At 41.8% G+C, this 23259-nt stretch overlaps 1 protein-coding gene across 1 annotated transcript in view; it reads left to right on the top strand.

Moving 5' to 3' along the window:
• PDE4B (phosphodiesterase 4B) overlaps positions 1–23259 on the top strand; it is a 352152-nt gene that overhangs the window by 243236 nt on the left and 85657 nt on the right. The window contains exon 5 of the mRNA XM_077776270.1: positions 7853–7905. Within this exon, the coding sequence (XP_077632396.1) occupies positions 7853–7905 (53 nt within the window). The remainder of the gene's footprint in view (positions 1–7852; positions 7906–23259) is intronic.

The raw sequence follows: 23259 nt of genomic DNA, 5'->3' as shown, positions 1-23259 counted from the left end.
CCCCCCAAGAAAAAGCAAGACTCCTACACCAGCTGGGTGTCTTACAATTTAACTGTATTCTGACACTATCTACCCGGAGATCCCATCAGATCCCAGATTAAAGACTCAGTCCCACAAGACTGCCTCCCACTTCAGATGTCAGATGTTGTCACCTGTGCTTCTGACTTACTTCCTATAGATCAGAGGCTCCAAGGAGTCCCTCCTCAGGTTCAGTGAATTTGCCAGAATGGCTCATAGAACTCAGAGAAACACTCACTTACCTTTACCAGTTGATTAAAAGACACGATAAAGGACACAGATGAACAGACAGATGAAGAAAAACATAGCATNTATGTTCGCCAGCCTGGATGCTCTCAGAACCCCATGCTATGGGGATTTTATGGAGTCTTCATCACATACACATGATCAATTATAACTCTGTTTTTAACCCCTCTCCCCTCTCTGGAGGATGAGAGGTAGGGCTGAAAATTCCAAGCCCTGAATACTTGCTTGGTCTTTCTGGTGACCAGCCCCTCCCAGGAGCTTACCCAGAGTTGCCTCATTAGAACACAAGATGTTCCTGTTGCTCTTCTCACTTAAGAAATTACAAGAGTTTAGCAGCTCTATGTCAGGAATTGGGGGCAAAGACCAATATATTCTATTTCTGTTACCTCATATTTTTGCATTCGCTACACTAAATAAACTTTCTTGGTTATGGGAAGAAATCTCCAAACATTTTTAACAGAGTCATTTAGGTAGAACTCAGGGAATAGATGAAGGTCAGAGAGCCCTAAGGCAGAGACATGAGCTAGGAGTGTTTCCAGGAATTAAGATATTAGGAGTGAAGCCCTGGACAGACATGATGGAGGTGGGAACTGGAAAGGAAAGATTAATAAGGATACATTTCAAAGGCTTCTGTAGTTTAGCAGGACTCAAGGTCACTACACTGCATAGCTCCAGGGCAAAGGTGTGGGGGATATTTTCAGTTACCATTTGTTAGCAAGAAACTCCGATATTCTTTTTCTGTAAGTGTGAGAACATTCAGCCTAACTCTGCTGATTAGTATGCTATGTCAGCTGAAGCTGCTTTCTCGGAATCAGGTCCTTCCACAGCTGTGAGGGTTTTGAGCCACATAATCCTTCAAGAGCTAGAGTACCCTAAGATCATTACTGCTGTATACAGACCTGACCTAGAGTCCATTCTCATACTGTGGTTGAGGACCACTCTCCAAATCATGCCCCTTTGCATCACCTTTGGTCCAAACCAAACCACACTCACCAAACAGGATAAATCTCCATCAGTAGGATAGTTGTATCTGATGATCTTTCTCATATCCATTCCCACCCACATTTGCACAGAGTTGATCCTCATTGATTTCAAGCATTTTCTTCTCTTTCTTTTTCTTTCTTTCTTTCTCTCTTTCTTTCTTTCTTTCTCTCTCTTTCTCTCTCTTCTTTCTTCCTTCCTTCCTTCCTTTTTTAAAGTAGGCTCCACACCCAGCATGGAGCCCAATGTAGGGTTCCAACTCATGACCCTGAGATCAAGGCCCGAGCTGAGATCAGGAGTCAAATGTTTAACCAATGGAGCCACTGAGGCACCCCTGCCCAAGTATTTTCTTGAAACCAACACCACCTAACAAAAATTCAAGGCAGGGCACATATTCTGCTGGAGTTTCCTTGGGAGGCTGAGAACTCAATGATGGGTTTTAGCTACAAATGAAGCAACCTAGGGGGTTCATTTAATACATTCCATTGTATTTCTAGACAGTCAGTATTCTCAAACAAATAAGGAAAACTAGGGACAACAATGCCTGCTAGGAATGGGTCCATCATACTGACGGCATTTCCCCCACATACTCACTTATCTTAACGACTGAAACTATAAGATCCATGGAACTCACAAGTGGCTTTCTGGGACATTCTTGGGTTCCAGGGTGCCATTCCTTGGCTTAAATGTAACATTTAAGCAATAATTCTGTCCTTGGAATGGTTTTCTTGAGACATCTGGATAGTGTGGTTTATTATATGAAAAGGAACTCCCACATAGAACCATACTTCTCATAAGTCAAGATTTCCTTTATCTTTTGGCTCTTTGCTCTGCTGGAAAAAAAAAAAAAAGTTCATTGTCTGCCTGAGCTTTACCACCCAAAGGGTGAAAATCTCAGTTTCTGTTGAGGTGATTTCCTTGTACTTCTATGAAATGTTCCATGGAGAGATGCTTGACTGGGCCTGTATTTCTTGGCTTCAAATTAAAACCCATTATTTCTTTAGTCCCAGGAGTTAATTTTGAAAATATGGCTTTCATTTAGAGCTGTTAATTCAGATAAGCACCTAAAGCATTTATTGGCTTCAACTGATGGAGAAATCACATGAGTGAAGCACCCACCGTTCTTTAGTCTGATAACCAGGGAATATAACAGCTAGAAGCAAAAAGGTGTCCCCCATATTCAACTGTGTCACTAACATTGCAGAAATCACCAGTGGCTATCAAGAAATCATGTAACATCTCTGTATCAACATTCTTCCAAGGCATAATTCAATCAACATGTATGTAATCTTTGAGAAAGAATTAATAGCCATTTAATTTTGTTTTCAATGTATATCTTTCATTGCTTTATGTCCTTTGGCATGGATTTAAATTAGCTGAGAATAATAAAATCTTGAGCATTCAGAGGGGAAAGAATCCAGCCAAATTTCCTCAGAGTAAGTGAGGGAATATATGTAAACCACTCACAGAGGAGCTGGCACATTGTAAATTAGCAGTAAATGTTAGTTGCCTCCTGCTTTCCCCAAGTGAGGAAGAAACTGAGAGGTTCAGTGAGTTGCCGAGGGCTATACATTTAGAAGGTGCCAGAGCCAGGCTTAGGATTCCTGTCTTCTGATTCATAGTTCAGTTCTTTCTCCACTGTACTATTCAGGGCTGCAAAGTATTATTAACTGTTGTGACCACATTTTCCTCTCTTTTAATATCACCATCTTTAATCCAGGCATATAACTTATGATTCTTCTATAAGTTGGGGACCACTGGAAAGTAGGCAGCCAATGGCATCTCCTTCTGGCACTCATGACAGTTTTCCAGTTGACACTCTCATGCCCTATAAGCAATAATGCAGCTTCAAGTCATTCATTCATTTAGTTAGTATTGAGCCTCTTCTTTACCCCAGGTCTTGGGAATAAGTGGTAAACCCAATAAACTTGGCTCTTGCCTTTGCAAAGCTTGCACACACAGATGTTTATCTGAATTAACAACTCTATATAAGAGCTTTATTTTCAAAATGAACTCCTGGGACAAGGGAATTTATATAACTTGTGTCATTTTCAAGAGACCATTAGGAGAATTATGTGCCACGAGTACCCAAACTGTTAAGAAAGCAGAGATTCCAGGGATGCCTGGGTGGCTCAATTGGTTGAGTATCTGGCTTCAGCTCTGGTAATGATCTCATGATCTCATGGTCTGTGGGTTCGAGCCCTGTATCGGGCTCTGTGCTGACAGCTCAGAGCCTGGAGCCTGCTTTGGAGTCTGTGTCCTCTCTATCTCTGCCCCTCCCCTACTCACACTCTATCTCTCTGCATCTCTCAAAAATGAATAAACATTAAAAAGACATTTTTTTAAACAAAGCAGAGATTCCCAAACATTTGGGATCTCCAAGTTCAATGTCTCCTTTCACAAAAGCCATCTTTTTGGAATTCAAGAAGACAGGTAAAGTAAAATCATTAAAGACATGTTATTAATCCAACGAATACATATTGAATACCCATATCATTGCAAATATTTTGCCAATTCCAAGGTTACAAAGATGAATGAGATTCAGTCTTTGCTTAAATTTCTCACGGATGAGATAGACAAGAAAATAGGAACTGCGATACAGTGTGAATGGTGCCATGATGGGGCAAACGTAGCAAATCACAGGTAGCACAGACAGTGACTACTCACAGTGGGGAAGGCTTAGCTGAGGAAGTGATACTTGAGGGGATTCCTAGTACAGGGGAAGGAGTTTGCCACTGACAAAGAAGGAAAACAGTATAAAGTTGAGCAAAACATACGCAAAGGCCCAGCGACATGAGTGTATGCTGTGTTTGTGGAACAGTGAGTAGTATGTAGAAGCAAGACTATAGAGGAAAAGGAAACCAGATAAAACATTCTTGTGGTATTTGGCTCCTCAAATGATTTTTACATCAACAGTTTGTTCAATCGACAGTTCACCAGTATTTATGGAGTTCCCACTATTTGTGTAGCAGTTTGGTGGGTCCTACAGAGGCTATGTGGAAAGGAGTCAGCACTGGATCCTCCCCTCAATGGGTCACAGATTGACAGTGGGGATAATATGTGCCCATATGAGTTGTAACATGAGGAAATAACCTTAAAGGTACAAACAAGGCACCATGGGATATTAGAAGAGGGGTCAATTTTAGTGAACATGATGACATCCTTTGCAGAAGATGGCATTTGACCTTTGCAGTTTCGATTCTGACACCAGCTCCAGAGTGTGGATTTTTTCCTCACACGTCCAAGAAATTTTTCCTTAACACCAGCTGAGTGCCTTACAGTTCAACTCAGTTCTGATCTGTCTACTTGGAGATAGCATCAGATCCCACAGGCTAAGGACTCAGTCCCAGAAGAGTAATTGCCACCTCAGACACCAGTTGCAAGTCCAGTTTATTACCTGTACTTCTGACCCACCAACTATAGATCAGAGGTTCCCATGTCCCCCTTCTTGTATTTTCTTAATTTGCCAGAGTGCCTCACAAAACTCAGAGAAATATTTTACTTACCAGAATACTGGTTTATTATAAAAGGACATATAATTCAGTAACACCCAAATGGAAGAGATGCATAGGGCAAGGTATGTGGGAAAGGGCAACGAGTCTTCCATTTCTTGGAATGTGCCCCTTTCCCCAGTCTCCTTGCACTCACCAACCTGGAATACAAGGAAACACTCTAAACCTAGTCCTTCTGGGGTTTTTTGTGGAGGCTTCATCACAGAGCCATGATTGACTAAACTCAGTCTCCAGCTCTTCTTGTCTCCCCAGATGTCTGAGGTGGGGCTGAAAGTGCCAACCCTCTAATCAGGTGGTTGGTTCCCCTGGCAATTAGCCCCATCCTTAGGTTACCTAGAGGCTTTCCATAAATCTCCTCATTAACATAACACAGGACACTTTTTATAGCTCTCTTCACTTACAAAATTCTTAGAGTTTTAGGATTTGTAAAAGGAATGAAGACAAAGATCAACTATAGGTTTCTTGCTGCAGTGCCTAGGTAGCTCAGTTGGTTGAGTGTCCAACTCTTGATTTCAGCTAAGGTCATGATCTTATGATTCTGGGATTGAGCCTTGACTCAGGCTCCATGCTGAGTGTGGAGCCTGCTTAAGATACTTAAAATTCTCTCTCCTCAAAAAAAAAAAAAAAAAAAAAAGATTCTCTCTTCTCTGTGTGGAACCTGCTTAAAGTTCTCTCTCTCTCTCTCTCTCTCTCTCCCCCCCCCTTCCTCTCCCTCTGTTCTTCTCCCACTTGCATGCACTCTCTCTCTCTAAAATAAATAAATAAATGTGCATACATGTATATTTCTCATTATAAATCATAATATCATAGAAAGGTAGATGATATTTACATTTGTGAATCTGTGTGGGGAGAGCTTCCTTATCAGAGGAATAGCCTGAGCAATATCAGGAAAGGAATAGCACCTCTCCTGGAAGGAAAAATAAGTGATCAAGTTTGGCCTTGGCAAAGTACAAATTCCTTCCTTCCTTCCTTCCTTCCTTCCTTCCTTCCCTTACTCCCTCCCTCCCTCCCTCCTTCCTTCCTTCCTTCCTTCTTTCCTTTCTTCATTCTTTGTTGTGATAACTATTTGCTGAGGGCTTGGCATATGAAGGACCATCCTGGGTTCCAGGGATCCAGTAGTAAACAAGTTGTTCCCTGCCTGCGTAAATTTTATATTTAAACTAAGGAGCTCTATACTGAACACTAATTACTGCCTGTTTTCATTACAATTTTAAAGTGCTGCTAAGGAGAAGTACAAGATACATGAGATCAAACAGCCAGTCAGTGATTTGAGATGAAATGTCAGAGAGGAATTCCAACAGATAAGCTGGGAAAAGTATGTTGAGGCCAAAGAGCAGAGGACTTTGAATGCTCGGCTAAGGAGTTTGGAATTTAATCTCTTACTTTTCCTGAAAAACAGCCCTCAGTATTACTGCAGGTGTTATCAGCAGATGAAATAGTGGAAAGAGAATGCACTTTGGATTCAGAAAGACTTAACATTGAATCTCAACCATGCCAGTTATAAACCATATGTGTTCCAGCATGTTTCTTAACCTCTTAACTACTCAGCTTCAGTTTCCTTATCCTTAAAATGAGAAGATTATATTCCCAGTGGAAGCTAAGAAGTACCTGGCATGATGTCTAGCAGAAAAAATGTAGTAATTGGATGGCAATGGCACAGAGGGTTTAAAAGTCCCTTGCCTAGGATGACCTAGCTAGCAAATGTTTGGTAAATGTGAATCCTGCCCATTAGGCCCTGCAGCTTTCAGGTATGTTACCTGGAAGGTAGATGACCCCAAATGGATCACAGGTGGATCTGGTGCACTTAGGACCTAGAAAGAAAACTTGTGGCCATATTGGTGGGGAGACCCTTTCTTAACAACATCTTTGCAGGCCATTCTCTGTCATTTAGAGTTTGGCTTCCTGCTCAAACTTGGTTGTACATGAGAATTCATAGATTTATGTAAAAATACAGATTCTCAGGCCTCATCCCAGATATGCTGAAATAGACTCCCCAGGGATGGGGAAGGGAATCATATTTTTAATAGCTCCCCAAGTGGGTACATTGCTCATCCATGCTTGAGGACTGCTGACTGGCCTAGAGTACCACCTTCTTGCTTATTGCTAATATGCTATTGCTCTTTAGTGGGGCAGACAGCCCTTCATTCTAGTGGTTCTGAAAACGGGCTCCACAGACCAGCAGTGTCAATGCCATGAGTGATCACTTAGAAATCCACACTCTCAAGCCCATCTCAGGCCAATTTGATCAAAGACCCTGGGGGTTGGGCTCAACAGGGGTCTCGGTAAGCCCTTTAGGTGATTCTGATGACCCTGAAGCGTGAGGGTCACTGCTCTACACTTTTTGGGGAAGCTCTGCTGTAATGCACTGGGTGGAAGTTCTGCAAAGCATGAAAAGGTTGGTGAGACCAGCAAAACTGGGCGGTAGGGCTGAGAAATAAACAAGAAAGACAAACAAAAAAGAAAAGGAGGAGCCCCAGTATTTGTGGAGCATAAGTTTGTTTGCTTGTTTCAATGAACTCAACATTAGCAGGCTTGTTACAAAGTAGAATAATGCCCAGTTGTTCTGTGAAAGACTGTTTCAGAGGTTAAGTAATCTGGATTCCTGTTCCTGTGTGACTTTCAGCGATGGACTTCACCTCTCTGGGTCTCAGTTTCCAGAGGTGCAAAAGGGAGGCCTGGACTGGTTGGTCTCTCAGGACTCTGTCTGGCATAACTTTCTACCGCACTACCAAAGGAACTGGGATCCACTTTGACATGTGGTGTTATTCCTGAGCAAGCATATTGTCTGAGGGTCTCTTGGAACAGTGAAACCTAAAACTGAGGGGCTGGTTAGGGACCTGGAATAAATGACTTCCTTCCTGAAGAGCATCCAGGAGGCTGTACGTAGGGAAATTCCGGGCCATCTGGATGTCAGAGGATTGCAATCATCCACCAGTGTTACAGGAGCCTGCTTTCCGGAGACGGCATTATGTCATTTGATAGCTCATTATGACCTGGGAAACTCCTCGGTGATCACGGGCTGGAGTGGGGTGAGGGGCACATGGGGGTGATAGTCATACAAAGACTCAGGCCTTCTTTTCTCTCTGTCTCCACAGGAGGTCCCCAGCTGCTGCTAGTCAGCCACCTGTCTCCAGAGTCAACCTGCAAGGTAAGTGTCATCCTGAGGCCCAAGACCATGCTTCAAAATAATACAGGTGTCATTTGTTCAGAACCTGTTTCAGAATGACAGCACTTGTTTGCATATCAGAGTCCTCCAAAGTCTCTTGCTGACTTTTTTCAAAGGCATAGTGGAGCCCTACTTCTTTCCATGTAAAACCAAATGAAAAGCAATATTAAATACTTGTCCCATCATGCGCAGGCCTAGGCTTTCAGGGTGTGATGGATGTGTGGTATTGCTGCACTCCAGGAGAGGGACAGAAGGCAGAGCTGTATTGATACTACAATGCAACCTCAGCTTGCTGGCCNCCCCCCCCCCCCCACCCCGTTGGCCCCAAAGAGTGTGTTAGTGATTTTCCTCTTAGCGTCAACTATAGGTCCCACTTGAGTCTACATCCTTTCCAGGTGTGAAACCAAAGGCTTTTCCAGGTCACAAATCATTTCCCTTGGAGGTCATCCAACTTTGTTCCTCAGATGTGTGTAAGTGTGTGTGTGTGTGTGTGTGTGTGTGTTTAAGAAACCTAACCTCTCATCTTTCGGTGCTGTGCATATGCCTTCCATGCAGAGTTGAAGGCTATGTAGGGGAGGGACTACCCCGAAGGAACACCATGGAGATGGATTGAACATGAGCTCTACATGACATAAGATGCAGCCAGTTACATGACATTGTTTTCAAGTCCAAAATGGAGTTTCCCCCCTTAAATCTACCCCCACTAGTGAAGCAGTAGACCTGAGTAAAAACCACAGGAGAAGCAAGTAAGTCGAGCTCTAGTGAGATTGTCTAACACCAAATAGCACTGCCTGGTACACACTCTGTTTCCAGCTATGGTATTCCCTTTGCTTCATAGTTAGCCATCTTCCTTCCTTGCATGTGGTATTTCTCTGGCTGGCATCACAGCCATGAGAATAACGGACATAATACAGAAGCCCAGCTTTTAAAGAAGGGAACCAAAACATGTTCCATCAGCTCATTAGCTTCTGAAGTATTTATGGCACACACCTTTAAACCTATTTTTATTAGAAAAGGATTGAGAACAAGAATAAAAGTGAAAGGAAGATATTAAGTAAAAGTAATTTCATCTCCAGAGCCCCATAGTATGAAATGGAGAGAAAATAGTAGTCTGTCCAGAGGCTTCAAAAACCTGGTGTGCTGATATACCATATCCTTTAGAAGTTTGATAAAAGGAAACTCAATAGGGTGTTTTAACATATAACTGGTATTACATAGTCAGAGATCAAAGCAGGTGGTTTTGAAACTCCTCTATCATTTCATCATATTAGCCTACCAGTGAGACACCTTTGCTCATATCTCTGTTCACCAAATTCGCTCCAAAGCCTTTGATAGCAATTTGAATATTTAAGTTGTTTTCTTTCCTTTTTTTTTTGTAATAAATACTGACACACATTAGGAGAATCTGTGATATTTATGGCTCTATAAATTAGCTCATTAGCTAGAGATGTTGCTGGAAAGATCATTTTGTGATTTTTGGCACAGTGACTACAGCTTGGCAACTAGAGATTCTTTGGCTAAATTCTTTAAAACAATGGAGGAAAGAAATGACAATACCACTTAGGCAATTTGTTTTTGTCTGTCTTTGTGGCAAACTACAAAAATTCTGGCTTTTCATCGGGAAGAGAATGTAGCGATACCAATTATTACGTAATTAGAGGTTTCAAAATCTCCTTAACGCTTAAGCCCAGTCAGAAGAGGAAGGAGGATACACACATCCTGTGTTTTGTTCTTATTATCAGCTTAAATAAGTCAGGCAGATTTTTCCTGGTATTTTAATATTTATCAGCATGTGACAAAGAGGTGTGTTTAAATAGAAAGTTTAAAAGGGAAGGAAAAATAAGTGGCTCAGAGTGAACCGAATTGAAAGCTGAAGCAGTGCTTTCAAAGATGATTTTTCATGATAATAAGATCAGGTTATGATTTATTATAGTTGGGCTTATGTATTTCAATTGAGATCTAAGATAAAAGATACAAGAAACCCATGATCTGTAAACAGATTTAGCGACCATCTAGGTTTTCAGGAAAGCCTGACTATTCTTGTACAAAGAGCAAAGTGCAAGAGAGAGACAGATAGGAAAAGAGAAAAAGCCAAGTATTTTTAAAAGGCTTTTTTCTCCCCATGCAACTGAATGAAGGAAATGCAATTCATTTTAATAAGATCATTGTCAGAATTCATGGCTAAATTGGTACATCGAGTCTTACAAATGGATCATTAACTGAAATAATTCATGGTGGACATAAAAGCAAATCACTTAGTCTTCCATACCTTTATTCTCACTGTTGAACCCAGGTTATTCTTTTCTGCTCTCATGGTGCAACATGGATTTCCCTCCTCAGCAAACACATCCCAATATATTTTTTGAAATCAGTGTAATTGCTCCTTTTCCTTTTTTTTTTTTTTTTTGCATTATGGCAACAATTCTGTTCTAGGTTATGTTCTAATTCATGGCTTATGGATCTCCTGCATTGGAGCACCTTGAAGTCAGGAGCTGTGCCTTATTCATCTCCTTATCATTCAAAACTCATTATCATAGCTATTTTCACATACTAGGAAGACAGTAAATCTTGATTTGGTCAGTACTGCATAAAGCATGTGGAGTTTATCTTAAGAAAAATGTTCATAAATTAAATTTCAATTATGAATCAATATTTTTGTAAGTATGAAAAATATTCAGCTGTGGGGTTTTTTTTACTATTAAAAAACATTAGTTACTGCACTGAAATTAAAAAGGGTTTGAAACACACTTTGTAACAGCGTATATAGGTACATATATATTTGTGTGGTCATATGGGTTGTGGACAAAAAGAGTTAAATACAAAAGTGGGCATTCTGCTGAGTAAAATGATTGAGAATTTAAAATCTAGAAAGTATAGCAGCATAGAAATGATATACTCCTGATTTAAGGAGAAAGATGCACTAAATCCTGCTGGGAGTGTTGAAAATTCTAATGCTGTAGAGTCAAGCGAACATCTCAATTTTTACTCAATTTTTACTCAATTTTTTAATTTTTCACAAGCAGGGATTCCAGACTTTTTCTACATGATGCGTGAGAATTGGAAAAGAAAGGGGGAAAAAAAAATAGAAGAAAGAACACTCCAAAGCAAGGCAGGGTTCTATCATCTGTACACATTCAAGATGGAAACTGGAAGTAATTTTCAGGATTTCTGGCCTCAAAACTATTTCAGCTGAAAAAATCAGATAATTGAGGAAAATCAATGTGTGTGTGTGTGTGTGTGTGTGTAGGATAATTGTCTCACTTTTTCCAACCATCCTATCCCTTGCTTTTGCATGCATTTCAATAGTGGGTACAGATATGTCATGGAAATTAAGAATTCCCAGGAAGCATAAATCATCAAGTGTTCACTGCCTTTACCAAATGACTCTTTGTTTTGCAAAAGGATTAGGGAAGTATTCTTTTGAATGTCCAGCACTTCTGATTCATATAAATGTGACTTGATCTTTAATATATATCATATATACATTTTAGCAGTCAAATTGATGTGTAGGGTGGGATATTCTATATTAATCTTCTTCTAAAATTTAGCAATAAACATACTGAGCAAGAGGATTGCCAGTATAACAGATTGGACGATATGAAGAATACACCACCACCCCCTCCAGCCCCATGGGTCATTGGAAATGACAGCAGGACTAGAAAATTGCCTGAGGACTTCAAGCCAGACTGCTGCAGACCCAGAATCTTTCCCAGCCTGGGTCTCCATAGCCTTGGTTGATGGTGGTTTTCAACGCCAACCAATTAGATGTTCTTCAAGAAATGCCTGTATGTGGAGAAAAAAGATGTGATATTATAGGACTTTCCAGTATGTCTGAAATAGGTTGGCCTAAGTGAGAAACAGACTTAATTAATTTTTTTCACTGCTCATGGGAATCCCTTTCTTCTATTATGTGTCCAGGCCATTCTGGGGGAGGAAATGACTCTGTACTAGTTGATAAAACAGAAGAAGGGTATTTCTGCTAAGAAGCCTGTTTCTCAGTATGAGTTCCTTCCATACCTTTACTTGATTGTAAGTAACCCCCAGAAGGTTCATGGGGGTGTGCCAGATGCAGGGTCTGTTTGAGGAGTAGACAAGGGACTCAGAGAGTTATTTTGGATTCTAAGAATTTCAAAAAGTCACGACATTGATTGAGTGCTCATTCTTTGCCAGAGCTGCCAGGGCTTAGGATGAGAGATGACTGTGTATGCTCTAGTAAAGGGCTTTCTGAGTGAGAACCACAGCAGTGGCCTGAGAGCCGGCCTGTGTCAAATGACTGGAAATGAAGCTTGGCATAAGCAGGACGTTTGCTTGGTTTCTACATTAAGCAAGAACTCTGAGGCAGGATTACAACACTTAGGGACAAATACGAATAAAATCAATTGTGTCACCAAAGGCTGGGGATACACATGATAAAGGAGAGACGGGAGGGGGTGCAGATAACAAAAAAGAGAAAGACAGAGAGAGAGAAAAGAAGGAGGAGAAGAGGAAAAAAGAAAGGAAAAGAAAAAGAAAAAAAACTAGAAATGTCAGATAATTTTTTCATTAGTGTTCTGATTTTCCTGTGGCCTGAATTACTGGGATAGTTGCCTTAACGATTCACCTGGAGTGTTTAAGCAGCCCGTATACAAAGTGATAGGGCAAATGCACTAGAAAAGCCCCGGTAATTCTGGGAATAATTCCCCAAATTGTTGTTTTGTAAGAACTGCTTTTGTCTAAAATAGTCCTCTTCTGAACATTTACCCCCAGAGCATCAACATCGAGCTATTTATATTGATCTGCAATTATTTTATATATGTCTAAAATTAAGTGTGGGTAGTTGCAAAAACATTGACAAGTCAACTAAAGTGTGAAGAGTTAAAACGTTACCCTTGAGCAAACATTGCCAAAAATAAAGCCCTACTCATTAATGGCCATTTCACCGGTTCAGAATTAATTTCTAAATTTAGTGTGACCATTTCTTCGTCTTAAATGCAACCAATGAAACCTGCAGCATCTAGTCTCTCACTTGCTGCCTAAAGACTTGAGTTCATTCCGGGATGACTCCACTTCATGTTTTTGAACTGCTGAGAAACACCATCCACCCACCCACCCCTGAAAGTTGGAATCATGCATGTTAGTAAGTATTTCAGTTATGCTATTGACGTCAATGGAGTCATTAAATAGATTGCTGGCCCTCCCAGAGGCAAATCACTGCCAGGGACCTAGATACAGACACGTTTTTTACAAAGACAACCATCAGGTTTTGCTATAGCAGTAAGCCAGAGAAAAGGAAAAGTTTATACTGTAGCAGACCTATCTCCAAACACAGTTTATTTTTTTCTTTTCCATTTTAGTTCCGGCCTTTCTTTCTCTTTGGTTACAGTAGGCTCAGGAGATGCCCAGATATTGTCGCCTCAGTGTTTTGTGTGCAAAAGCATCTCCTGTAATTGAGACCATAAAGGGTAACACGCCACTTTTCCAAACGTGTCTCACCTTCAGCTGTACACAGCCCATCTTGGGGTTTATCTGGTGGCACAAATTGTCTCAGAAAACCACTATTGTCCTCCAGTGAGGCTGGGTTTGATATATAGTTTCCTGAATAAACAGTTTCTTCTGAACACACACACACATCCACGCACGCACAATTTTGTCCTTTCTGCCGCTTCTTTGCGGCTTCTAGTTACAGCCCTTCATTTATGAATCAACCTTTATGCAGCCTGCGCTGTGCTGCGGGCTGGGGCTCGAAGCAAAGGGTGGAGGAGGCGGCTAGGAAGAAAGATTCACTTCTCTCAGCGGCCTCATCTGCAGAGCTGCTGCAGGAGACAGGAGGCTGCCCACGTGCCTGTGTCCTCCCAAACCCCAGCTGCTGCCTGCCTCAAGCCTGGTCATGCAGCTTCCAGGCGTGTGGGAGAGAGCCCTTCAGGAAACATCTGTCTCCTTCCGGGTATTTTTGACAGCTCTATTTACCTGGACAGCCCCGGGAGTCAGAGACAAAGATTCACCTCGCACCTGGACTCTTCTGCCTCGCAGGCTCAGAGTCAGGGAGCCATGTTGAGCAGACAGCTTTCTTCAGATCTGGTCTGCTGAATCCACTGTGTTGGCTTTAGCTCCCATTTCCTCTTCCACCCCTGCTCCCTGACTCCAGCACCGTCCTACTTGCTTACCCTTAGTATGCGTCTAAATGCCAGACATCTGACCACTGTTGGTAACTCCCTTTGGTTCTTCAATAGGCCCGGCTCTATCCCCCCTCCACCATGGCTCCTTATTCTATATTCCGGGCTTTGAGTAGTGGCTTCCCCATCTATCCTTTATCTCTGTCTTCACCTAGGACAGCCACTTCTTGCGGCCTTTTCTGTAATCATGCCCCCTCCTTCTCTTCCCTACTCCCCTCTTCCTCCCATACCTAAACCATCATGGCGATCCTCCCGCTTAGCTTATTGTCCTCAGTCCTTCCCCTCAGTCTTTCCCCTCACTGCAATCCACCCTCCATTCTGGTACTAGAACTATTCTTCTAAAACCAGTCTTAGATAATCTATTTCCTTAGTTGGTTATCCTTTGCCTTCAAGTGGATCCCCACTTCTTATCAATTCCTTTAGAATTTTTCTCTGAATTCCTCCTCTGTCCTCATCTTTCTGACTTTAACCCCTGCCCTCATGCATGGCTGATGGCTGAGGTGCCTTGAACGTACTGTCCCTCAGATATGCCAGGCTCTTCTTGACTTTCTACCTTTGTACATGTAGAAGTACTTTCTACTTCCCTCTGTCTGGGCTGCATTTTCCCGAAAATATCACTCACATATTCAGCTCAGGGATATTCTTACATTGTCAGATGAACAACTTCTTTCCACTCACTGATTCTTGGATTCCGGAGTCAGGATTAAACAAAATGCACAGCCTCAAACCAGACCCTGATATGCATCTATGCCATCTCCTGTCTGTGCTCCCTACAACTCATCCAAAATTACTCTCAATTATTATCTTAATTGTTATCTAAAAATCTCAACTACTGTACATGTCATATTATGCAGTATTTATTTAATTTTATTCCCTTTTAAACTAAGACTGTACCAAGTTCAAGTACTAATCCTTTTTTTTAATATATCCCCAACTTATAGAATATGACCCAGAACATAGTAAATGCTCAATAAATACTTATGGAATGATCAAATACAAATGAGTATATGCTCGTGCCTGAACCAGAAAGGATTAGAAATCTCATATTTGGCTTGTCTAAATATCTTCTAGCTCTTGGCCATTTACACAATACTGACATTCCTGACTAATCTTGACTACCTGTAACTTTTCTTCTCTTAAAGTAAGCTCTTTATTATCCATTACTTCAGGAAGAAGTGGCTGTGTTAAATACAATTTGAAAAACAACTAAATGTGTTTAGCCTATGACTCTGTGCCACAGTGTCTGGCACAAAGCAGTTACTCATTTAGTATATTAAATTGAATTGGGCTGGGAATCCCTGGGTCAGGACTTTAGACAAGTTAGTTCTCTAAGACTCAGCGTTCTTGTCTGGAAAGCGGACATTTTAATATTCTATCTTGTAAGATTGCTGTGAGGGTTAAAAGAGAAAAGCTGTGTGTGTGTGCTTAAAAGTGAAGACTCTGGAGCCAAACTGCCCCCTGCAAATCCCAGCTGCATGAGTGTGTGATCTTGGAACAAATTACGTAACCTCTCCATGTCCCAATCACCTCATCTCCAAAATTGGGATGGAAATTTTACATACCTTGTATGCTGGTTGTAAGGATTTAACGTGTAAACATACAAAAACACTTAGAATAGCTCCTGACAAGTGTCAATATTAGTATCATTTTATTAAACATGTTATGCAACATGTCTCCCATAGCACCCAGCACGTAGCAGGTGGTCAGCGTGTCACAGCTAAGAGCCCAGGCCTGCTGGCATAAGTAAGGAGCCAAAACAGAAAGCTTTGCTCATATCTGTCTCAAAGGTTCTGATCTACTTCCCTTCTATAGGAATACAATCTAGAAGGCAAGCTTTCATTAAAGTTTGAGATTTGCTTCCCCTGAAACCATAAAAGTCTTCTACTATGGACATAGATTTGGAGCTGAAGGTAAGACACTATACAAAGAGTGGCTCTTTCTCTTAACAGATTGCAGACTATGCTCTGTTAGGATTCAGGTCTTAGCTAACTGAGAGTTTTTGCTTGCTCGAGTGAAGCCTGAGAGGACTTGACTTTATAATATAGAATACGCGCAGCTGTACAACTCATTACACTTGTATTTAAATACAATATTCAGGGTTTGGTACACACCTGGACAGGCACAGGGTTTCAGCCCAGGGCGCTTAGCAGAGAGCAGCAACAGGACCTTCCCTTTGGAAAGAAAACTGAACCTCCTGGCAGAATCCAGCCCAGGGGAGGGCTTTGACTCCTTTTGAAAAGACTTATCTGCCCTCTCTGTTACTTCTAAGAATAGAAAGACCCCCTCGTACCCATTTACCCCTTTCTTTCTCTTTACTGAGTGTAGTAGGAGGTAGATAAGAAGGAGGTCAGGGTTGGCCTAGAGCAGAATGAACGTGAATTTTGGGAAACGAAGGAGGAAGGAAGAGGATCTTCTAACTTCTCTGTTTTCTCCTGCCTGCATCCTCAAGACCACATGACCCTGGGGGCAGGGAGAATTCTGCTTGCTTGCTTCTGATCAACCGCTGGCCAGCACTTTATGGAGTTGCCTTTAGAGCTATTCTCGGAAGCTAGGAGCATTTCAGGGAACAGTTTTTCACCCAAGGGAAGAGAAACAAAGCAGGGACTGTCCCCCTGAAACAGAGAACAGGCAACAGAACTCACTGGATCTTTTTTCTTAGTTTATTGTCTTGACTTGCTCCCAGCCAGAGCTGTTGACAAGTACCAAAAGTCACCCCTCGGAGTTTTGTATACTTTTCCTACCTCCTCTTTGGCTGTGTCCATGGTGTGAGCTGGGGCCATGGCGATTATCCAGGGAAGCAGTCGGGTCAGGTAATCCAGTGCTGCCCCTATGCCCTCAGCTATGCTTTGACTTCAAATTTCTAGAGTGTAGTCTGAATAATGCCTGCCTAGCAAACTGTGTAATTTGCAAGCCCACCCCTGCCTGCCTCTGATGGCAGGAGAGGAAAGGAGGTAGCAGTTATTCAACTCTTATGTGCCAGGCACTGGGCTAGGCCCTGTGTGTACATTCTCTTACCTAATTCTCAAAAGTGAACTGTTCTGCAGATTAGTGTCCCGATTTTACAGATTTAGAAAAGGAGGCTCATGGAGTCTACTCAAGACCACATAGTTAGTCAGTGACAAAATCAGAACTGAAACCTAGATCTGTATTTCTTGAAAACATATGCTCTTTCCTCTAGTCTAGACCACGCTGTCCCTGCCCCCACCCCATTGTCAACCTCGGAAGTTATAACTGACGGCAAGGGGAATGGTGAGAATTTCACAACAGGAGAGCAAACAAATATACTGAACTATCTGCAGCCTTAATAATTACTATGAAATATTCTCCTTCAATTCCTTGGTTATCCATCCATTTTATTGTAATAAAAAATGGGTAACTCTTGAGAGAAATATGTCTCATACATGTCCATTATTCATTTATTAATTTATTTAATAAATGTTTATCAGATGCCTACTGTATATGAAACATTGTGTTAGACCCTGGAGATATAATAAGGGGGAAGAGAGGGAATTTAGAGCTACCTTCATGAAACTTATAGCCCAGGAAATATTAAATAATCACATGATTACACATTTGATCACTGTAATGAAGGAAAGTACAGAATACTATAATATTGTCTCACCTGTAAAAATGGGAATAATACTACTACTTGCCACTAGAATTATTGTAATATCTAAATAAGCTATTTTTGTGTAAAGCATTTAGAATACTGCCTAGCATCTAGTATTATTTGGTGATTGCTCTAATTATTATTATCATTAGTTATCATTGGTATTAATGTTAATTAAAAACAGGGAAGGCCTTTGTAAAGGATCTTAAACTTGAGACCTGGGACTGAGTAGGAGCTGGGTGCGTAGAGACAGTAACTAACACCTCAGAGGGGCTACTGCCTGAGATCTGGATCGATAGGGTGGCAGTGAGGGTCAAGACCCAAGAAGCTGAGAGAGGCCGGGTCAAGCAGAGCATCTGTAGGCCATGGTGAAAGGTGTAGATCTTATACTAAGTTACATGGGGCACCATTAAGGAATTTTGAGAAGATTGACGTGACCTGATTTGAATTTCAAATGCACCACTTCTCCCTGAGCCACGAGTCTGACTGACTGCTACCTCCCGTGTGCTGCCCGGTACATGTGCTTTCTCTGGTTCCATCCAGCACCTGCCCCTTCCATCTACCTTCATGGCTAAGCAGGCAAGCTCCGGATCCAGACTGACTGCGTTTAGTTCTGCTTCTATACCTTTCTTTCTGTACAAGTATAGACAGTAATTCAACATCTCTGAGCCTTCATTTCCTCATAAGTACAATAAGGACAATAATAGGACCTTCATTAACATATGTAAAGGATTGGGCACAATGGGGCACACAGAAAACACTAGATAAAGGTTGATATTTTTAATGTATTGTAGCTGCCTATTTTCTTGATTACTTATACCTTTAGATTGTGTACTCAGTGCCTGGCACAGGGCAGGTGCTGAAAAAATATTTATTGAAAAACATTATTGAAAAGAGTGAACAATGAAAGAGAGGGAAAATGAACTGCAAGTAAAAGAAGAGAAAGATTACTGACCTGCTCATGGAAAAATGGACTTCCTTGAGTCAGGGGTAGATCTGATAAGAAGGAATTTGCTTATGGGGATGGAGAAAGTGAATGACTTTGCAACTGCCCAGTAGTCCAGCTTTGGGGGACTTGAATCAACGTCCATGGGACAAAAATATGTTTCAAGATCTGTGCTGCCGATCTGGATTGCCATCTGCACACAAGGAAAATTGGGTTGCATTCTCTTGGGAAGGCAAAGGTGAAACCTTCAGAGTTCTCCATTTGCTGGCTTTGGAGGACAGTCCCGCCAACCAAGAGCATGACACCGTGACTTCCTTTTTGTCCCTGCTCTGCTAACAGAGGTTCAGTTCCTTGAAGCAAACCTACACCTTAAGTGTAATGCAGAAGCCTTGGGAAAGACATCTCCTGGGTTCGTACAGCTGGGAAGTCTTGGGCATTCAGTGGCGAAAGCTGCTCTACATCTCCAGGCAGAGTACCTGTCCTGACAAACAATGATCCTTCAGATCTCTAGTGTGCCAGCTCTGTGCCGCATATGTGCATGTGCGTGCATGCTCCTTTGTTACTTTTTATGCCAGGGGAAAATAAGCTTCTTCAAGTGCTTTTTTTTTAGTTCTTTTTAATGTTTATTTTTGAGAGAGAAAGAGACAGAATCTGAAATAAGCTCCAGACTCTGAGCTGTCAGCACAGAACCCAACATGGGGCTCAAACTCACAAACTGCAAGATCGTGACCTGAGTCGTAGTCAGACGCTTAACTGACTGAGCCACCCAGGCGCCCCTCAAGTGCTTTTTTAGTCAACACAATGGGCCTCTGTCCCCCCTGGCCTGGTTTTCCATTATTTCTTCCTCTCCTATTGAAAATTTAACCAGCCTGTCTCTCTTCATGTGCAGATCATTTCTAGGCTTCCCTCTGATTTGCTGTTTTCTCCATGCCACACCCTCACACTTCCAAACCACCTTCCCTAGAGGCCTACTAATCCGACTCAAAAATTTACCTACGGAAAGCCTCCTATAATTAATCTTGGCTATTGTAGTAATTGCCCAATCTCTATGTACTGTATTGGAATATGCATTCGTGCATTGATTTTCAAAGGTGTCATAGTTCTTTATGCCGCTGGCATATGTTCATCCATTTGTTTAGATTTTTGTGTATTCCTTAAGCTAAACATTTTTGTTGTGGCCTGCTATCAAGCAGAGGGGAAGGGAAGTACTAACTTGAATAAGACTCAGAATCTGATCCTGAGTTTTCACCATATAGAAATAAGACTATAGAGAAAAAAACTACTTGAGGATATTGACCATATTACTCGGGATTCTCCAAAGAAACAGAACAAGTATGAGAATACACAAACACACACACACACACACACACACACGCACACACATAAGGATTTGGCCCATGCAGTTGTGGGGGCTGGCAAGTTTGAATTCCATAGAGCAGGATGGGAACTCAGGCAGGAGTTAATGCTGTAGTCTTGAGGCAGAATCTGTTCTTTCCGAGAAACCTGTTTTGCGCTTAGACCTTCAACTGATTGGGCGAGGCCCACCAACATTATCAAAGGGTAATCCCTTTTACTTAAAATCCACTGACTGTAGATGTTAACCACATCTACAAAGTATCTTCACAACAACTAGATCAGTCCTGATTAAATGCCAGGTACTATTGCCTAGCCAAGTTGACACATAAACCAAATCCTCAAAAGGAGCCATCAACAAATAAAGAAGCCTCACCTGGGTATCAGGCCAGAATTATTACCAGCTCTATGCAATAAAAAATATATATCAGATTCAGGAAACTAAAAATCTTTATATTCCTTCTGCCTAGTTGATACTTCACTTCAAAACACAGTAAAGTAACCATTCCTCCCAGTTCACAGAATTGTTTTGAAAACCATGTGACAGTTTGAAAGACCACAAGTGCAGCGTGTTTGTATTTTGAACACCCTGACAGTCCCCAGCAGTGGCAACACACCTATTAAATGTTGGTGCCACCACAGAGGCTCCACGTAATGTCTCACCATTCATTCTGCTGAGCAGCTGTGAGAGAAAGGAGTCTTGAGCTTCTGCTCTACAAGAATGCCAGTCATTCCGTGCCCCATGTCTGGAGACCACAGCCTATTATGGTAAACCCAATTGGGAGAAATATCTCAAAAAGAGGTTAATTTGGCTGGAACTATCTCGGAGTGAGGCGGGAGTCCTCTTTATGTAGAGTACTTGTTTCCACAGAAGGGGGTCTGAAACATTCATATCCTCTTACACGATTAGGAAATTGGAAGATCAGCCCTATTCTCCAGGTCACCGTTGGGACTCCTTCTCTGTCAAACATGAATTCCAAAACCGCCATGCTGTCTCTGCATCTTGTGCTCCCATCACTGAGAAAGCACACGTTCAGACATGAGGCTTCCGGCCCCTGTGCAGAGCACACAGCCCTGCGTTTGCCACAGTTCCAAGCTCCTGCTCTCACCTCTGTATTTCTGCCTCTCCGTGGGATCCCCGGGTACTTCAACCATAAGCCACGTAGCTCCTGTAACCACCTCTGTTCTGGAATATCTCAGACCTGTGATCGTGCCTTCAGGGTACAGTTTCCTCTTCACCCTCATTTACCTTTTGATAAAGAAGCGCTCTCAGCAAATAACTAATCTGATCCAACTGAGGATACTTTCTGGCATTTAAGGAACCAGCATCTCAGCTGGTTCTGTTTCCCCAGATCTTGCCTTTCCTCCAGGTCTTGAATCACTGGTTGACTCAAGTGTAGAAACACTCATCTCTCCGTCCTCTTTTTCTGCAGCAATGGAATGTGCTCTTCTATTTCATTTTCTAATTTTGTTGGTGCGATTGCTTATTACCCCCACTCCTCAAGTTTCTGTGGAGGGGAGTCACTTCAATTTTTAGAGGGAACAGTGTTGGGGAAACATTCCCTTTTCACCACTCTGTGTCACTAGGGCAAAGGGCAAAGGTAGGTTACGGTGGGTAGAATTTATAAGAGAGACGATTTTGCCTCAGTGAACCATTTAGCCCAGTTGAAAATTGGCAGAAAATGGAATGTGTTTCCCGAGGAAGTGGTTTATCCTGTGTGCCCTTCTGGAAGAGCACATCTAGATAGGTGTAGAAAGCTTAACGTGGAGTCTCTTATTCAGAAGAAGGGCAGACACAGCCAGTTCTGAGCTTTCTCCTGCATTATGAGTGTATATAATGGAACAGTGGTTTGGAAAATCAGTGTCAACGCTATCCCAAAGTGTTTTCTTTGTTTCTGAAGAATTCACTCTAAAACATTAGCTTTATCTACAAAGCATGGAGGAGAAGTGTTAATGTAATATTAAACCCCTGCTAAGTATGAGATTTTTTTCCTCATCAACAACCCTTAATGAAGTCATTATTATCTCACTTTTCTTTAAACCAATGAAACCATGCTCCAATGAGGGTAACTACTAATATAAAGACACTGAGCTAGTAAGTGAAAGAGCAAGAATTTGAACCCTGTCTTGTTTGGCTCCAAAGAGACTTGGCACTAGTTCTCTGTGGGATCAAGTATGTACAAGTGCTATAGATAATGCCCACACAGGTACCTGTCTTCAAGGTACATACACCCTGGAGATGATGTTTACACCTGCTGCACCGATCATACTCTATGTTCTCTGGATGATGCCTTCCTTTTCCTGTGCTACATTTAATCTATTCTTTTCTCTAGATTCTAGAACTATAGAGAATTTAGAAGAAAATGGGCTTCAAGCCCTTGTCTCCCTTCAGGGAAATAACTGAGCCAACAGGGAGGTGATAGTATCTTTTTCTCTTCTGGGAATAAGTCCTCTTCACTGAACGGTATTTCTTTTGGGTATTGAGTAGGACATCCCAACAGTGAAAGAAGGCAGGGGAGAATTTTTAGGACATGGAGCAGTGGGAGACTTATCTCCAGAGCATTACTCACTGCTTAAAAGATATCCCTAACTTCTGACGTCACAAGGAGAGGGAGTTAGATTTCAGATCTGTGGTGAAACTGGGGTGTGTGCCTCTCGTGAACACAAGGAGGCAGCTGTCCAATTCCAGGATGGCTCTGGAAAGTCCCATTTTGAATAATTTGCTTCTGATAGTGTTTTGTTCAACTTCCTTACCTCAAATGAAACTGTGTGACTTAAACGAAAGAGCACTGGGCTGGAACTCAGGAAACTAAATTTTAGTACCAGTACCAACCAGATGTGTGACCTGGGGTAAATCTTTTAACCTCAGGCTTAGTCATCTTTATTTTGAATTAACTTTGAATCTTTGAGTCTAGAGTCCAATCTTACAGACTTCAAATTTCCAAAATGGCTTTTGTCCCAGAAATGGTAGTATGTGGGTGTTGGGGTGGATAATTTTTTGTCAGAGAAGAAATAGCCCCTAAGCTAGTTACTGGGGAATCTGGAGTTCAAGTCCAGGTCTCTGGTCTGGCACCCAAACCTGTGCTTCTTCCACCTCTTCCTACCCTGACATTAGGCCATATTATTGTTGCATAACACTGTGTATCTTTATGATTTTCCTAATCCCTGTCAGCCTTGTGGTTGGCATAGTTCAATAGCACATGGTCATTGAGTGGTTATGAATGCTGGGGAAACAGAAATGAAGGGGACATGGTCCCTCATCTCAGCTTAGAAGC

Source organism: Crocuta crocuta, unplaced genomic scaffold (assembly GCF_008692635.1).
Source record: "Crocuta crocuta isolate KB4526 unplaced genomic scaffold, BGI_CrCroc_1.0 scaffold17, whole genome shotgun sequence".
Taxonomy (NCBI): domain Eukaryota; kingdom Metazoa; phylum Chordata; class Mammalia; order Carnivora; family Hyaenidae; genus Crocuta; species Crocuta crocuta.
This window is presented reverse-complemented; position numbering and strand designations above follow the sequence as displayed.